Source organism: Phasianus colchicus, chromosome 21, assembly GCF_987193195.1.
Source record: "Phasianus colchicus chromosome 21, bPhaCol1.hap1.1, whole genome shotgun sequence".
In the NCBI taxonomy this organism is placed as follows: domain Eukaryota; kingdom Metazoa; phylum Chordata; class Aves; order Galliformes; family Phasianidae; genus Phasianus; species Phasianus colchicus.
Genome location: NC_143456.1, coordinates 5209335 through 5227610, shown reverse-complemented (window position 1 = coordinate 5227610; position 18276 = coordinate 5209335). Strand labels below are relative to the sequence as shown.

The window sequence follows — 18276 nt, the reverse complement described above, 5'->3', positions numbered from 1 at the left end:
GATGTCACACTTTCAATCAGAACAGACACTTCTAGCTACTGACCAGCACTGTTTGTCACAAAACTCTGTAGCTGTGTTGCTTTGCTACCCACCAGTCCTCCCACTGTCAGGGCTAAATAAGGTTCTGGCTGGTGGGCTCTCTTCTGAATAGGCTGCTGGGGTGAGAGAGCCCTGTTTGCCACTGGATGGTGCCAGTGAGAACCTCTGCAAGGGAAGTTGCAAAGGGCCTTAAAAAAGCCTGTGAAAGAACTGTTCCCAGTACGTGATAGGTGCTCGATCTTTGGGGTTCTTGGGGAAGCATGGTTTCCTGTCTTACAGCTAATGGATCCTGATGCTGCAAGGACCAGAGAGCAGGAGCAGTATTCAGTCTGCTACAAAGTGCTCTTTTTCTGCAATGCCTCGTTGGAGCAGTGAAGCATAAAAACCACTGAGGATGAGCTGATTGTGGGGAGGATAACACTTTGCCTTCCCTGTCATTGTCACCTCCAGAAAAATCCATCCCACTTGCAAAAAGCAAGCAGGAGGTCTTTCCCACGCCACCCAGGCAATTTGCAGTTCTCTGGTCAGGAACTGATTCCTTGTCCAGCAGCGTGGTTTCAGAGCTTCAGGTACTGAAGTACAGCCTTGTAGAATGGAAGTAGTGGAAGATGAATGCCTTACTCAGAGCCCTGTGCAGGTGAGCTGTTATTTTTCCAAGACTATATGTGGACTGAGGACATGTTAGTCTCCCAGGATTTTAACGTGAAGCAACACGAACATTACATGTGTTAATTACGTGAAGCATTTAAATAGGCTTTCTGATTTACTTAGGCCATTTGAGATGGTCTTGGACCATTTCTAGGGATGCTAACTTAAAGGGGGCTTGTAGGTGGAAAAAAATGTGGTATAAACAGAGTTGGGGTGTCTAGATCTTAGAGGAAAGAGTTTGTCTATGTATGCAGATGCCCCCACCACCCTGGAAGGCTGTGCTCAATGGCACGAGCACACCATGCACGCTCAGTGTACTGCTGGAAAATGTCAGCACCTCTCTGCATTCTCAAAAACATCACGTGGTGCCTGGCTGTCTCGAGGCTGGGAGCCTCCAGCGAGGTGGGGAAGGCTGCTCTTCCCTCTGCATCTTTTTTGAGCCCTTTGTTTTCCTCCTTTTTTTTCATTTCTTCCTCATTTTAATGGGATGGTGCGCCAGAGGTTCCCATTAAGCAGCAGAATGTTGTATTTCATTAACTACATTACACACTTGGTTTGATTTCCAATTAGCCTGGGATGCCAGCACAATAATCTGATTGCTTTGACTGTTTGGTGTTCTAGATCCACCCAGCTTCCCTCCTGTCCCCCCACCCCCTGCAAAGCTTTTCCGTGTGGGCTGACAGGCAGACACTCGGATTTTCACCCACCCCCTTCCCTCCTTGTTGATGTATTTTATACCATTTGCTCCGAGCTGAAGGTTTGAGCTGCCAGAAGGAATAACTGGCAAAGCAGAGCTCTGAGCTCTGCAGCTCCCCGCAGGTCGGAGCCAGGCTCTGGGGCTACAGAGGTGGGGGTTGTCTGTAGGTGGGTTTTAAAAATGTGGAGTTCTTGTTAAATCTGTAGCACAGTTTTAAGCGTAGGGTTTATTTTTTAATAAGAGTCTGTGAGATTTAGTTATCCTGGTACCAATGACACTTCTCCAAGTCTAAATTTGTCAGGAAATTCCAGCCAGAAAGCAAATTTATTGTCATTCGGCTCAACTGTGCTCTAAAGGGATGTTGCTGTGACTGCATTTGAATAGTGTTGACATGTACCCCGGGTGGATTGATTTTAAATTAGCAAGGCAGGGACCTCAGACGATGATGGTCATTACTGTTTAATCTCCAGTCTGCTCTTCATTTGTACTTTCTGGTTATTTTTTTTAGGCTGATTTTCATTGGTTGGGATCTGTGAGCTGTGGTTAATTGCACATCGTTTTGCTGTGCACATCCTCACATATATGGCCTTATATAACACACAGCATATTTGTTCAGGCTTTTTTTTTAACTTTTTTTTTTTTTTTTAGAAAATGGTTCTTTACAGTGCTTACACCATTAATCATTGTCTCAGACTTGTTGTGATGCATTTGCATACAAAAATGAAGTTAAATTACAAGTTAAAGCTTTGAAAAGCTATTTGTGTTCTTTGTTTGGATTCACCTGTCTGTGAGTAGCGAGCTGTCCTTACTTCTGAGAACCAAGAGCCCACCCTAGATGTTAGTTTGGCCTTTTAGTTTGCTTTTAGTTGGTGAAATAAGTCCTCCAGCTCTCAGCTGGTTTCTCATTGCTTGGAGCTGGCTATGTGTTTTTAGAAGCAGTGAAGAAGCCCATAGCTTGCTTTTTCTGCTCAGCTGAGCTGTGACATTTGCTGTGAAACATCTCTAATTCTGTGATCTGATCTTACAGTTCTACACCACATGTGAAGTTTTACTTTCAGTATATTCCCCAATACCATAATTACTATTTATTTTCAAGGTGAAACTGTTGTGTAATTTGTTTTATCACTTTGTACCTTGCACTTGTTCAGCAGACGGACTTCGTTATCTCATATTGCTGTGCCAAGGAAGAAGAATCAACCAAGTTGAACGCAAGTTCAGCCTTGAAGTTGTGGATTTCCTTTAGCCAAGTGCTGCTGAAGCTGATAGAAATCCGTAACTCTCCAGTAATGGCCAGAACCCCATGTTGTGGGCAGCATTTCAGTTTAGGTGTACGTGTTGCCTGAGCCATCACTTGGTGAGAGCTGTGGGCAAGATGGGAGCTGTGCACTGGGATGGAACTGTGCAGCTCTGGCTTGCTTTGCTCTGGGTTCTTGTCTCATCGTGCATCCAGGGCAGCAGCAATGAGGAGAGGTGAGCAGGCATACTTGAACCAATGTTTATGTTGGACCCGTTTCCGAAATCTGTTTTCATTTCAACTGTGCTGCGGCTGTGTAAAAAGCCTTGAAGATGCTAATTATTTTTGTTGGCATACTATAACACATCAATATGTTCAGTATGAATTGCCAGCAATTACTTTTTTTTTTTGAATCAGCATTGCTTAAAGTTTATAGAAAATATTCCCCATCCCCTTCCATCTCCTCTTTAGGTTCATTTATCTTTGTGTCACCAAGCTGACAGCAGCACTGCTCTGCTCAGATAGGTGAGGACCAGCTGTAGTTGCACACTGAGACTGTATGTATCCCAGCCAGCCCGGCAGAGCTGAGCTGCTGCCTGTGTTTCACAGCCCCTTCCAGTCCTTTTTGTGATGCAAATCAGAGCATGGGCAGCAGGCTACCATCTCATGCTCACAGGTATGGCTGCTTCTAATGAAAACCTGATGTGCTTCATCTGGTGGATTGGCCATTTAGTGTCCCATCCTCAGCCTTCTGTGGATTTCAGCATTTATGCTTCCATGCTAGTTGCTCAAAAGAGCCCCAAAATCACAGAATCACAGAATGGCCAGGGTTGGAAGGGACCTCAATGATCATGAATCTCCAACCCCCCTGCCACATGCAGGGCCACCAATGTCCCCAGTTATTATTAGACCAGGATGCCTGAGGCCCCATCCAGCCTGGCCTTGAACACCTCCAGGGATGGGGCATCCACAACCTCTCTGGGCAGCTGTTCCAGCACCTCACTGCTCTCATAATAAAGAACTTCCCCCTGACATCCAACCTAAATCCTTCCTCCCTCAACTTAAAAACCATTTTCCAAAAGATCCTAAAAGCAAACAAGCCCTCACTCACAGCACTCTCTGAGTTGGAGTTGCTGCTTTTCTGGGTAACCTCTGCCTGTGGCAAACTCAGGGTGATAAGCATGGCTTCCTCTGTAAGGGAGGAAGCTTCAGCACAGCTGCTTTCACTTGTTCTTGCCCCAGGGCTGAGGATATCCACATGGACTAATTACTGCAAGAAGTCAATGCCTGGCAGCTTGAGTTCATTTGCCAAAGCTCAGCCCTCTTCCATAGCACAGCTGACAGGTACCTTTCTGCAGTGCTTTGGTTCTGTCACTTCCTTTTTATTTTTTTCCTCCGTTTCATTTTATAAGTGTTTTCTTGTAACGGTTTTGAACTTTTAAGTTGCTTTTATGATTTGTCTTCACTTGAAAATTTCCAAACTGTAATGAAATTAAAATGGTCTTCTGCTTCGGTTTTATGCTGTGTCACATTAACCATTCAGGAATTAGGCAAATTAAATAATGTGACAAATAAGCAGCACATCTTAATAAGTAGCTCATTAAAACAGTATAGGAAGGCAGCAGTTCTGATTGCTAATGGTTTTGGTGATGGAAGGCTCACTCAGCTAATGAAATTCATCAAACCTTGGATCGGAATCTCTGACCTCTAGGTGTGAAATGCAAAGCAATCAGCATTGCTGTGCTTCTGCAATGACTTTGGAATACACTGCTTTAATGACAAGCAGTGATGGGAGCAATGCACAGAATTTTATGGTTGTGCTGTTCTTGTTTTTGGTGTACTGCATCAAAACCCTCTTCAATCATCTAAAGAAATGCAGGGGTTTTAATAAGATGTTTCTTCAACTTTAATCCCACAAAGTAATGTTATAAGGCCCTGTTTGAGCAGATTTGCTCAATTGAGTTGGGGTGACATTGTATATGTTGTAGTAAGTCCGCAAAGCACCTCTTCGTAGGGCATTCTGATTTTTTGTCCAACTTGGGTTTAAATCTCTTCTGGTTTTGTGTTAAGTTTTGAAGGAAATAGAACAGTGTTCCCATCTCTTGGACTGGGCTAAGCCATATGTCACAGAGCTGCCAAGGGAGTACTAGGCAAGAAACATCCATTCCTGAATGAGTACAGTAATTAGAGGCTTTGAGACCCTGACTGTGTCATAAAGAGAATATCCTTAGTGGAAAGGGACCCATTAGGATCATTGAATCCAACTCCAGTTGAGCACCTGATGGGAACAGGGGGAGAGAGATGATGCTTATGGGGGCTTGCCACAAGGAAGCCTGGGGCCTGTAGGTGAGATGCTCTCACTGATCCATGTGGGCACTCTCTGATGCCATTGTTGGTTCACTCTAGAATAACGTCTCTGAAGTCCTGGTCCCAGGACCTCATTTTTTCCAGAGACAACTTTAATTTCTGTCTATCATAGACAAAAACACTTTCAGGTTGTAATTTCTCTAGAAAAATGCTCTTTACACCTGTGTTGATTTCTCATATATCCTGTATTTGTCAGTAGCCCTCTCCAGCTGTGCTGCTGTTCTTTCACTTCTTCCCCACGAGACTCAAAATTTCAGCATAGGGTAAGGTTAAAGTCAGGCTTTGGGTTCTCAGAATTGTTTGTAAGGTTGTACTGGGTCCCTGAAGGCTGTGATGACTGTGATGGCTGCAGCTGCTAACACAGCCAGGATTTCCAGGTTTCCCATGTGTAACCTGTGCTAAACCCAAATTAATCCCCGTCAAGCCACTGAAGACACAGTAGCAAAGAATGCATCTCCTTGTCTCCTCTTCTCCCAGGTGGTAGCAAATGCTGTTGCTGCTTTGTCAGAAATCAGCGAGTCGCATCCCAACAGCAACCTGCTGGATCTGAACCCTCAGAACATCAACAAGCTGCTGACAGCTTTAAATGAATGCACAGAGTGGGGGCAGATCTTCATCCTAGACTGCCTGTCCAACTACAACCCCAAGGATGATCGTGAAGCTCAAAGGTACGTTTGATCCTGCTCTCACATGGGCTGCTTAAGGTGATTTGGTAGCAGAGCACTTGCAAACTTCTGGCTTTGTCACCTTTGTGAGAAAGGCTTGTAAATAATATGACTGTGTGTTCTAAATCTCAAACAGTACAAACAAGTCTTGATGTTGGGCTATTGCTGGTGACCTGCCACTTCCCATGTCAGAACCAATTTCTGTTTCTTGATGCTCTTTTGTGTTTTCCACGTATGTTTGAGGGCTTCTGTAGTATTTTTTCCAACTAAAAGTTAGTCTGTGGTAGAACTAAAAGTTAAGAAACAACTTCAAATTCTCCTTTTTGCTTCTACTTTTAACTCGAATAACTATAGGTGTATGTAGTGTGCTTCAAGCCTCTTCCTGGTCTGTGTCTGAAATCACAAAGTCAGATTTCATACCCGAGATGATAAAAGACAATAAGGAACGAGAAAGAACAATTACTTGGTGTAGGGAAATTCTGAGACCTGATGTATTCCGCATTAAAAGTTGGGTGGAGGGGAAGAAAGGAGCATAAGCCTATAAAGAAAATTTAGTCAGACTTGCTCTGATTTGCTGTATTTTTTTGGTGACTCTTTTTGAAGCACAAGGGATAACCAATAAAAAATTTCTGCCAGTAATCTTGCTGCCTTTTCCACCTCCCTCCTCCTCCCTCCTTGCTCTAAGATTTTTTGCCAGGAAGCAGATATTAATGAGTGCTAGCAACCTGCAGAGATCTCCAGAGTGTCAGGCCAGCATTATCCTGGCTTTGTTGTAGAGGCACCACTAGTTTGAGCAGCTGTGAACATGCCTGAGTTCCTTATTCTTAATTCTGCCAGAGCACTGTACAAAACTGGATGGGCAGTAATGACTCCTTTCTGTGGAGCTTGATTCTTAGGGTCTGTCTTATTTCAGATTGAAGAATGGCAGCACCTGCTTTTATAGTGTTCTCCTTTACAGCAAGGCTGCTGTCACTCCCCCTGCACATGGGGAAGCTGAGGCACAGCAAGCTGAAGAGGCTTTGGCTTTACAGGTGATTTGGGCAGTGGCATCTAAGATTTACTCTTGTCTTATTTCAGCCTCCTGCACTCTTCCCTTAGCTTTATTGCCTCCCTTCCAGGGTGGTTGAAAGCAAATCTTTTAGAGGGAGAAACTTCAGGGAGGCACAGATGGGAATAAGATTGTTCTGGGTTAGCAGTGTGCAGGAGGGGGTGGGAAGAAACTTAACAGATGCTGTCAGAAAGACCATATGAACCCAAACTTCCTTTCTGCTTGGGATGGGTTGTTTAGGATGCTGTTGAATATAGGATCCACCAAGGCAAGTGATGAAGTTGAGACTTGGGAAGATATTTAGGTCACTTTTTTCCTGTTTCTTCAGAGTTACAGAGACTGGTCTTTTAGAACCAAATTGTTGTAATGGCAGAAATCTTCCCTAAAGCAAGCTTGAAGCATGTATCACCTCTGAATGATTATATGGGGGCTAAGGTGTTTTTCGGGTAGTGGTTTTGTTAAAGTTGTTTTGTAAGTGACAGACGAGATTACAGAAATTGGAGAGAATACCAGAAGACCAAGGCAGAAAAAGCCAATAGTGTAGCAGGAGAGAAACTTGAAGCTGTGAAAGAAGTCATTCTTCTTTGCTTCCTGCTGTGTTCAGGAAAGCAAGGCTGTCTGCCTATTCTTTGTAAACAAAACCAAGTAGAAGCGTTTAAAGAAGGTGTCTTTAGCTGTGTGCATTCTCCAAAATTCAGGTAAGATCTGAAATATTTTGAGATTTCTGGATTAAATGTGAACCCCTCCTCTGTCCCCAGTATTTGTGAGCGGGTGACTCCTCGGCTGTCCCATGCCAACTCAGCAGTGGTGCTGTCAGCAGTGAAAGTTCTGATGAAGTTCCTGGAGCTTCTCCCCAAGGACTCAGACTATTACAACATGCTGCTGAAGAAGCTTGCTCCTCCACTGGTTACCTTGCTGTCTGGAGAGCCTGAAGTCCAGTATGTCGCCCTGAGGAACATCAACTTGATAGTGCAGAAAAGGTAAAATTTTAGTTACTGGATGTGGGAGGACATCTGCTTACCTTCTGCTATTTCCATACACGCAGAACTGTCTTTAATTCAGGTTCAGCCCCCTCAAGGGATGGATTAAACAGTCTTGTGACTCTGGTAGCTTACATAAGTTGTGTCGTTGCAGAGCACTCGTGATACCAGTGTCACACAGTACTTTGTTACCTGTCTTTTTCTCTTCACTGCATTTTAAGCACCAAGAAGTGCCCTCCCACCAGACTGTAAATCAGATTGCATGCAGGGAGGAGAGTGTAACTGCACGGGTCATAGTGACCTGTAGAAACTCAGTGTGCTTTATCCTATTCGTTCCTTCATTGTGGAAGAACCAAGCTGATAATATACTGGTGTACAGCTGTGTTTTTTCCACCAATTTACTGCCATTTGCTTGAATACTGCTTATCCTTACTGGAAAGGTGGGACAGCACTTTGTGATTGTGTGTGCATGGCAGAGTTACTGTGCAGTGGCACAGGTATTTGGAAGTGAAAGCAGGAAATGAATTTATCGGTGGGATCTACATAAAGATCTTTCACTGATGACACTGATATACACATCAGTGCATAACAGCACTGTGCACAGTGCTTGGCTCAGCAGTTCAAATGGAGGAGGTGAGATGTAGATGTGGTTAGATATTCCAGTTAGAATGGAGCCTGTTGTTTTGACCAGCCTTGGGTGAAACAATGTTATGTTCCCTTCAGGCCTGAAATCCTGAAGCAGGAAATCAAGGTGTTCTTTGTGAAGTACAACGACCCGATCTACGTCAAGCTGGAGAAACTGGACATCATGATCCGCCTGGCTTCTCAAGCAAACATTGCCCAGGTCAGCTCAGCAAGTTCTAGCAGAATCCTGCGCGTGTTCTGGGCATGGAAGAAACCCTCTGGTCCCTGAGAGAGAACGTGCAACTATCACTCATGTTGTCCTGCTGTTAGGCATCAGTTTCCCTATGCTCTTTGCAGGGAAGAATTGGAGTTTTCCTCATAATTTCAGTGGAGGTACCAAGCATTGTGACAATTAGGTAGATCATTTTACAGATTATGATTCTGGGTGAAAAGCTCCTGTCAATGAGTCACTGCTAGAGCTGAGGTTAGAGTGAGAGGTTTGTTTCCAGTGAGAGAGGTGTGCCTTTAATGGAGGCATTCAGAAAGGTCAAACATTACTGAAGTGTGAATTTCAAGTGTATTAGTTAAATAGTTACACCCTTGCATAGGCACTCTTCAGAGATAAAATAACCTTCATCTTACTTAACTTGCTTGCAGAATGGGAAAGCTAAAGCTAAGCTGAATTGAAACTGCTTTCTAGTTTAGATTCTCTTTGAATTTAATGTAGTTTAATCCAAAGCCCTTAAATAAAGCAAGCGTTCTTGAGTGCCACTCTGGTCACAAGGCCTAATGCTGATGCAGAATGATTAATGCCTCTGGTTAATGCTATTATTGTCCTATCCTAATTATCAAAGAGCAGCTTCATTTAATGTGACATTTTTAAGCAGCTGTCTCCACTGTGTGTTCTCCTTGTCTGTTTGGTTTTTGTTTGGCTGGTGTGTGTTTGTTTTGAACAGAGCAAGGTAATTCTATGCCCCTCTTGTGCTGGCTATGTGGAAAACATTTTTAAAAGCAAAGTTTCCATGAGAATGTAGGCTCCACATCAGATTTAATGCCTAGTGTTTAGATAATGCAGGCTGTCTGGATGAAAGGCAGTGGTGTCTAGAGGACAGTGTCTCAATCTGGGATCTGCAGAGAAGTAAATAAATCCTTCCTGGTTCTCAAGAGGCATTCCTAAAAACAGCTCAAGCTTTGTCAGAAATGCACACTGAAATGAGACCCACTGAGAGCAACCTTCTGCTCCCTTCTTCCCCGTGCAGCTTGTTGAGACGCCCAGTCTCCATGCCTGCTGTATGAGGCAACAGATTGCATGTATCTGAGGTTCTCAGATTCAGGCAATATTTGGAAAGCACAGACTACTAAACCTGAGTGCTAAGTGCTGCACAACGTAGATCATCCAAGGAAATAATAGGACTTCAAAACACAGATGTCCTGTCATCTTGTAGATTTATTTGTCTGCAGTCTGGCCTTTCAAGGCTTCTTTATCTTGTCACTGTTCTGAGCAGTTGGCATTGACTTCAGATTTTTCAAACAACCATCTCACTTTGTGCTGCCTCACTTCTCCTTTGTCATCTCTTTTTGTCTGTCATCTCTTTTTGACATCACCATGATGTCATGTGTGACATGAGAAACTGAAGTGTGAGATTTTGAGAGCAGATAGGTTGCATGGGGTGTTTTTGTTAAGATTTCTTGTTTTTAGGTAAAGTAGCTTTTTGCTGTAAGATCCAAGTGGGTCTTGGTGTAAGCCCTTGTTCAGTTTCCATTAGCAAAATAACTGAAATAGAAGCATAAATCTTTAGAGGAGACAGATCTTTATATTGTTACTGGTCCTTTTATGAGTCTGTTCCATGATGTCTTTGAATCCCTTTCTCTTCTTTGACCCAGTAAGGATGTGTGGGTTCATCTCCATGCAGAAAAGGAGAGAGAAAAAATAAGAGCTTTACTTGCAGTGAATGTAGTGCAATAAGTACAATAAACTACATAAAATCTCTGTGTGTGGTGTGTCAACCCCATGTCACTGTATCTTCAGTGTAAGGGGAATTGCAATGGTTAAGTTTAGCAAGGCTGATTTTGCCCCTAGCTGTTTGTTAGGGAGAACTTGGAGCCATCTTTTGGCTTCAGCCACCCTGAATCAAGTCTGCCTGCCTAATCAAAGCCATATTTCCTCCTGACAGCATTGTTTCAGAGGTGGAGATTGGTATCAGGGTTTGACAGTGTTAGCTTTGGATGTGCGTGGTTGGCTGTGGAAGAATGCATCCTGCTTGTGTTCTGGTGTCTGGGTGGCATCCCTTGTCAGACAGGTGTTCACTTTGGTGTGCTTTCTTTGCAGGTCCTGGCAGAGCTGAAGGAATATGCTACTGAGGTGGATGTTGACTTTGTTCGCAAGGCTGTTCGAGCTATTGGACGCTGTGCCATCAAGGTTGAGGCAAGTACCTGAGGCTTCAGGTTTTCCATGCTTCTGACTCCAGAACCGATATCAGGCTGCTTTGACTCATCCTCACATCACACGAGGCTTCTTTGCTCCTATATTGGTGATCAACTGATGTGGATCCACCATATCTGTGGGTATGACCCCAGCAGAGCAGCAGGGTTATGAGCTCTGAGTGACTATATCACAAGAGGGGGTCTGCTTCTCTCAGTCCTCAGCCTGCAAGCAGAGCAGGCAGCAAAATGGTCATAGATGGAATATGTTACTGATGTTATGTGCTGGCTTCAGTAGAACAGTGGCCACTTATTCACAAGGTCCTCCTTTAATCACTGTGATCTGACCTTTCAAAAGGAGTAGGAAAAGAGATTGAATGCAGAGGAACTCAGTGTTAAATGTTTTATGTTCCCCCCCACGTTTCAGCTGGATAGAACACAGAGTTACAGAGTCTTGTTATGGAGTCAGTGCTGAAGAACAACTTGCACAAACATGGAGTCACTCCATCTAGTTCTGAAGGTCTCTGTAGTTGGTGGCTTTATTTGGAGCCTAGCTACTTATACAAATACATTCCCAAGAGTCTTTGCAGTTATCCAGAACAACAGTTTGAAACATCCTCTGCCAGCTCAGCATTCACCAAAATGCTCATAATAGATTTTTTATTAATGCTGTTCCTGCTAATTTGCCTGTAAATAAATCTAGTATGCCTGACAGGAGCTCAGAACAGCTGCAAAGAGAGGGATGTCTTATGCTGTGGTGTTGATACTTTCCACTTAACTGATAAACGAGTGCCAAATGTCACATAAGTGGTCTAATTTCAGCTGAGCTCATTTAGCTCTTGCTAAAGCATGTTCCCATGAGCACTGAGCAGCAGCAGGTTTAAATAAAAACCTCATCATGCCTGGCTGAGTACAGTGTCAGAGCACAGGTGTCCCTCATTTCAGTTAAACTACTGGTATCCTGCATAAAGAGGACACTGACTTTGTCCCTTTGAGAGATTTACTGCCTCTTCCCACTCAGCTTTCTCTTCTTCCCTTCAGCTCCTAGAGGTTTATCACTGCAGTGGGCCTTCTTTTAAGTAGGACCAACTGAGCAGGTGATCACAGGTTCAATTCTGCAGCTCAGAACACTGAGTGCTCCCTCCGTGTTGCCTGCAGGCAGGAAGCTGTCTGGAAGAAGCCACAGTAGTGATGGTAGGAAATGCTACTGAGAAGTTAAAAGGAGCTGGTGGCAGCCTTCCTGTTGGGATGCTTGTGCTGGGCAGGGCAAGCTCACCTTCTCAGCGGGGACTTTCTCACTGGGGCTTGGCCCTGTGTCTGTCCTGGTTTCAGATGGAAGGTGATGTATTCTGACAACATTGTGATGCTCTTAGAAGTTTTTACCCTTTCTCACTCTTGTCCTTGACTCTTTTTGTTTCTGTCCCTGATGCCCTGCATTCAATTTGCAAAGGGCCAATAATAACAATAGTATTCCATGGATCAACAAATTTGCAGTGACCCTCCAACTGTATAATTGTGAAGCTCTCAGCAAGTAATGTTAACCTTGCTTTTTAGCAGCAGTCCTTTGAAATCACTAGTGCTGAAGATGAGGTCTGTTTACTCCTCTAACAAGAGCCAGACTTAAGAGGGCAAACACAGAACAACTCATTGGATGTCCTCATCTCTAGGTTAATCTCTGTCCTCAGTGCATCTGTGTTTACTAGAGGCTGTTTGTTCTGTGAGTTATGACTAATGGAAGAGCATTTTCTCAGCCACTGGTGTCTAAGCTCCCAAGGCTTAGAAGTCTGCTTTTTGACACAGGGCACAGGCAACAGGAGCTGTTGATGAATGAGTATTTGCAGGGAACCTCACCTCTGCCTTCAAGGATCCTACCTTTCGTCCAATTATCTCTCCTAGAAGAATAAGACAGTAAAATAAATTTGTCTGCTGAGCCGCTGAGCAAGTGTGGCAATACCTTTGTTGTGTTGCAATGCATAGTGCTGAGAGCAGAAGTAGTGTTTATTTTGGAAGTGTAAGCAATACACATCCTGTACAGCAAGGTTAAGGGATATTGCCCACTCTTTAAGTCATCACATTGGTTTGGGGGACGTCAGAACAAACATGTTTTGTGTGGATAGACCAGTCAGAGTTAGCTTTGGGTATTACCTACAACGTACTGTTGGTCTTAATAGCATGAGTTGAAGGTATCTGTGGTGTGCTCTGCTGACATCACTGGATGAAGAAGCTGTCTGATCTTAGCTGGATTGGAAATGCAGCACTGCTCCTCTTCTTCTTATGCCTCTGAAGAAAAGGAACTGTTGTAGATGTTGTACAAAGGGTGAGCCCTCTGGAGCAAAAGAGAAGCAGCAGGAGCTATGTTAGAGGGGGATTTGTCTTGGTTCCAGGAGATTTTGCCAGCAGATGAGCTCTTGGAAATCTTTGAGGCTTATGACTGTAATCTGGTGGGCTTTTGGTTACCACAGCAAATTGGATACTAGTTGGTTGTCCTTCCCTGTGCCAACTTGAGAACTGTTCTTTTCAGAGCACTCTTTCATCAGTTTGCAGAGCACTGCAATCCCTGGGAACATCCACCTTCACACAGCAGTGTGTTTACAAAGGATGGGGTGAGCAGGGCTGTGTTTTGCTATGGGGACTTGAGAGCTGCTCTGTGCATATGCCCACATGACAACTTGCTTTCCAAGGGACTCTTGGGCTAAAAATCAATAGTGTGTATTTCAAAGCGAATGTTACACTCTTCCTAGAAAAATTTCATGCTTCGAAGCGTCTAAAGAAGAGAAAAACAAGCTATGATTTGCTTTTCCTTGAAATCTTTGACTCATGGAACTGTGCTAGGTGTAGAACCAGACAGCGCTGCGCTGCTGAAGTTGCAAACAGCAGCTGGTGCTGTAGGTACCAGAGAGGGGAGTTGGGTAAGGACAGATTTACCCCAAGTGTCCTTAAGGTCAGCTATTATAATGGCTTGTGACAGTTTTGGGGAAACTGGTAAGAGATGAAATTGCAAGGTCTGTGGCATCCAGCTTGTAAGGAGTGGGATTCCCATGAAGGGAGAGCAAATGCTGTTTTATAAGGTGTCTCCTTGGCTGATCCCCGTGCTGACATTGTCACTGTTTGCTCATGTTCACTGTATTTGTAAGATAGCACTGCTTTAGTCACAGGGCAAAAGATGAGGTTTTGGTCTTTGCTTGTCCCGAATTTAGCTGTGCATGTTGTCAGGGTTGTTCTTGATCACCCATTCTCAAAAGCAACTTAAATGCCATTTTGCTTCTCCTTCTCTTGCCCAGCCTTCAAGTGCTGGAAAAGCACAGGGGGCTATTAGATCACTTGAACTGAAAAATCCACCTACAGTGCTATTGTTTGTGCCCTACGTTATTTGTCTCCATCCTGAATGCTTTATGAATGTTCTGATGGCAACTGCCTAGGCAGTGTCATGAGCAGTCTGCTTCTCACATTAATCACCAGCTGTGTAATGAGGCTTCTGCTAATAGCCAAATCATTGTCCCTGTTTCAGACTCTCTGGTGCTGGAGTTTGTTGCTCCTCTGTTGTCTTGCTTGCTTGTGCTACTTGGGAGCAGACCTCCCTGAATTTATTGCCTCAAATTCTGATTCCTGAAGTGTGTCACTGACCAGCCCTTATTATCCTGTGGTCTGTGGCTGGGAGTTATGAACTGCTTAATGTGAAATCTGCATTGGCAATAGCTGTATTTCTGTTTACAGCTGTCTCTTCACAAAGTGCTAGTGACTTCCCCCCAAAGCAGTGCACCTGATGATGATCTGAGCTGCTTTTTGCTTTGATTTCACAGTGTATTTGGTGCATGGTTTTATCTACCACCCTCTAGCTTCCCCAGACATCTTCCAGCAGTTACTGTCAGAAGTCCTCCAGCCCTGATTGCTTTCTTAGCAAGTCCCAGAGAGCTCAGGAGTTCGAGTGGGTTGGTATCTCCACTGTCTAGCAACCTAAATTTCCTGGTTAGTAGACTGCTGTCACCTTGCAGGTTTTTTTGGACACATATACTGAGTTGGTAGCTATAGCACTTTTATTTTTCCCCTATTGGCCCTTTTCCACATGCATTCCAGGTTTCTCAGCATGTGCTGTGAGAGAAATATTTCTTCATCTTGTTTTAATTGTCTTGTTCTGTTCTTCTTCCAGCAATCTGCAGAGCGCTGTGTGAGCACACTGCTAGACCTCATTCAGACCAAGGTCAACTACGTCGTCCAGGAGGCCATTGTGGTCATCAGGGACATCTTCCGCAAGTACCCCAACAAGTATGGAAGTATTGCAGGGCTTTTGGAAACCTTTGTCTGCTAGCACCACAGTACAGCAAGGCAAAACCCACTCAGCAGAGCTTAGCAGAACACTAAGCCCGGGTGGCTGTCTTTCTGAAAAGCAGTGTCTGTTCTGGTCCTAGCTGCTGATGTGATGCAGATGTCAGCTGTAGACAAGACACCAGCCTGACAGGTTGAAATTGAACTAGCTTTCTCCATCGGATGTTCTCTCTGGCTTGGGTAGTGCCCAGCTTCTTTTATGCCTTCATGCAATAAGGTTTTGTTTCTTCAGCTGTAAAACAGTGCAGCAGTGTCTTTCAGCAGAAGTTTCACGATCACCTAAAAAATAATACAAGACATCTGTGGGTCTTTCTGGCAATTTCTGCTGTCAGTTAGAAGATAGATTGTGTACTTACAGCAGGGATACCCACGCATGGGAACAGGGGAAGCTAAATAATTAGTGTGGGGTATTGTCTGTTTTATAGCAAAGCCTTTGGGGGGTGTAATATCCAATTCTAGAGTTGCTAGTCTGAAGATAGTAGGAAGGCTGCAGGATCTGATACAGACTCATTTTGAACATTTGGACATTTAGATCAAATGTTCCCTTTAGCAAACTGGAAGGGGAGGTGGCTTTGTCTTGAGTACCACTTCTGGGTGGCCTTGCTGATTAAAGAAACTGCATAGCCCTTGAGGATCCTGTGAGGTCCTGGCACTCAGATTGGAGAAGGAAGAAGCCTGGGAATATCTTCAATTGATTGAAAATGCTGCTTGTTTCATGTTGTATAGAAATACACAAAATTGTGAATCAGTACCGGATTCTCTGCAGAATTGTGGGCTGAAATGAAGTAAACACAAGTCGAGTTCACCCTGGTAATTCACGTGTACTCTGATAAATCAGGTATGAAAGCATCATTGCCACCCTTTGTGAGAACCTAGATTCCCTGGATGAACCAGATGCCAGAGCTGCCATGATCTGGATAGTGGGTGAATATGCAGAACGAATTGACAACGCAGATGAACTGTTGGAGAGTTTTCTGGAGGGCTTTCATGACGAAAGTACTCAGGTACAAATTGTGTTATACATCTTATCTGTAGTGTTTCCTGTAGTGTGTGTGTGGGACTGACTGTAAATGTTACTGCAGTGGTCAGAAAACAGCTTCCAATAAAAAGTTAAATTTTACCTAAAGCAAAACCCTTGGGACTCTGCAGCTTTTCTGTCTCCTAAATGTATTTTTTTGTGGAAGGATAAGACAAAACTTCCTGCATGTTGGATACTTCTTGGGGAATAGCCTGACTAGGGACCAGGACACACAGAAGAATAGTGATGAGATGCATCAAAACGTGACATGAACCTCAGTGTTCTGATCAGAATCTTATTTGCAATGTGTTTTGCAATAGGCAAGAGTTTGATTTGACTGGATTTTTCCCTGGCAGAAAATGAAATTCCATGCTTTGTAACATTACATCATGCTAGTAAAGGATGTTGAGACCTGGGATGATTTAAAGTGAGGGTGACTGATCTTTCTGTTGTGTTCCTTTCTCCTAGGTGCAGCTCACCCTTCTGACTGCTATAGTGAAGCTGTTCTTGAAAAAGCCTTCTGAGACACAGGAGCTGGTTCAGCAGGTCCTCAGCCTAGCCACACAGGTGAGCCAAGATGCACAGTGAACCAAAGTCCTCCAGACCCTTTGCTGGTCTGCAATCCAGCGTGTCCCTTCTGCTAGACTGATCAGCTGGGCTGGTGTATAGGGTTCAAGTATGTTCTCTCTTCCCAAGGGGAGGGGTTTAAATCCATTTAAGAGCTGCTGTGTGCCTGTTACCATGCCATCTGGCATCATCTGTCTGCTTCTTAGCTCTTACTTCATCCTAAATCACTCCCCATTCCCCAGCAAATGAAATGTTAGGGACAGGGTAGAGTTTTGAAAAAAAACAGAATGCTTTCTTGAAGTTGGCTTGCAGTTAAAACATCTGCATCAATGACAGATGGAAAGGACCAGGCAAAGACTTTGTTCTGTGAACCGCAGAGTTCAAGCAGTGCTGTAAAAAGAAAGAAATAAGATTTAGGTTTTTTCCTTTGTACTTGGATACCGTCAGCCAATGTGGCAGCTTTGTTGGAGACTGTAGCAGTGGGTTAAGATCCCAGATTCATTATGCATGAGGAGCTGTTTTGAGCACAGATCACTGCAGGTAGTTCTGGGCTTGAGCTGGCAGACAGAAGTGCTGTGTAGTTCTGGAGGACAGAAACAGAGATTCTGGTGACAGAAGTAAGCAGAACTCAAAGTGAACTTCTTACCACTCTGTGGCTGTAATGACTAGGGCAGCACTACAATGGAGTGCCCCAAAAAAAGATCTACTTTCCAGACCTACTATACCAACTGATGAAAACTGTCCTCAACTGCTATGAATGAGGGACAATTGACTCCAGGTTTTCTGCTCCAGAGCATTCACCACTGGCCTTTTGGTTTTGTTTGTTGCAAGCAGTCATGGCCATAATTTACACTTCTGCTCATGCTTTTTGGGGTGCTGGATTTGACAGGGGTAAGAAATCCAGCCTGATCTTTGCTTAAGAGCATTCAAAATCTGCTGTTAGGAGATTCTGAGCTCTTCTTTGGGGAGGGATGGGCAAGGGGCCAGGTGTACCATTTGTCTAAGCCAACAGAAGAAAGGTACTAAGTGTTAAAACCCACTCTGCTGAGTCACAAAATACTTAATGGCACCCTAGGAGTACAATAGGCGTCTGTTTTTTCTCTGTTTGTCACAAATGTTGATTCAGTCTGGCTTCTTGTATTTCACATGAATAATAAGTCAACGTAGGATAACTGGCTGTAAAACACTAAAAAGCCTTATGCTTCAAGGTCTCATTTCTAGGTAGAGATGCTGTTTTTTCACTTGAGTGGGAGAGTAATTACACGTGTGCTTCTTTCCCCAGCTTAGGTATTGTTGCACTTTGAGTGCCTCTCAGGGTATTGTCGGCACAGCAAACTGCAGGTGTGATTGTAGCAGAAGTCAGCTTAATCCAGCCAACACTGGCAAAAATAGCAATGAAACAGCTGGGGATGGGAAAGAGATGTGTAGCAGTGATCAAGGTTCTTAGCAAGTTCTTAATCTAACAGATGGCACTGACCTTCTGCACCATCATTGCTGTTGTCCATCTGACACAGGTGGGTAGCTAAGCTATGGGTTCGTTGGTATGCACTGCAGGTGTGCATGCAGACCCTGGAGAGTGGAGAATTAGAAAGGAACAAGGAAAGGAAAAATTTAAGCCACCTGTTCCAATAGATTTATCAAAGAT

General features: G+C 44.0%; 1 protein-coding gene across 2 annotated transcripts in view; it reads left to right on the top strand.

Annotated features, from left to right (window-relative positions):
• AP2B1 (adaptor related protein complex 2 subunit beta 1) overlaps positions 1-18276 on the top strand; it is a 65114-nt gene that overhangs the window by 13382 nt on the left and 33456 nt on the right. For both annotated transcript variants that reach the window (XM_031591800.2, XM_031591799.2), the window contains exons 6-12: positions 5463-5653; positions 7457-7678; positions 8402-8522; positions 10632-10727; positions 14871-14986; positions 15885-16050; positions 16533-16631. In XM_031591800.2, the coding sequence (XP_031447660.1) occupies positions 5463-5653; positions 7457-7678; positions 8402-8522; positions 10632-10727; positions 14871-14986; positions 15885-16050; positions 16533-16631 (1011 nt within the window). The remainder of the gene's footprint in view (positions 1-5462; positions 5654-7456; positions 7679-8401; positions 8523-10631; positions 10728-14870; positions 14987-15884; positions 16051-16532; positions 16632-18276) is intronic.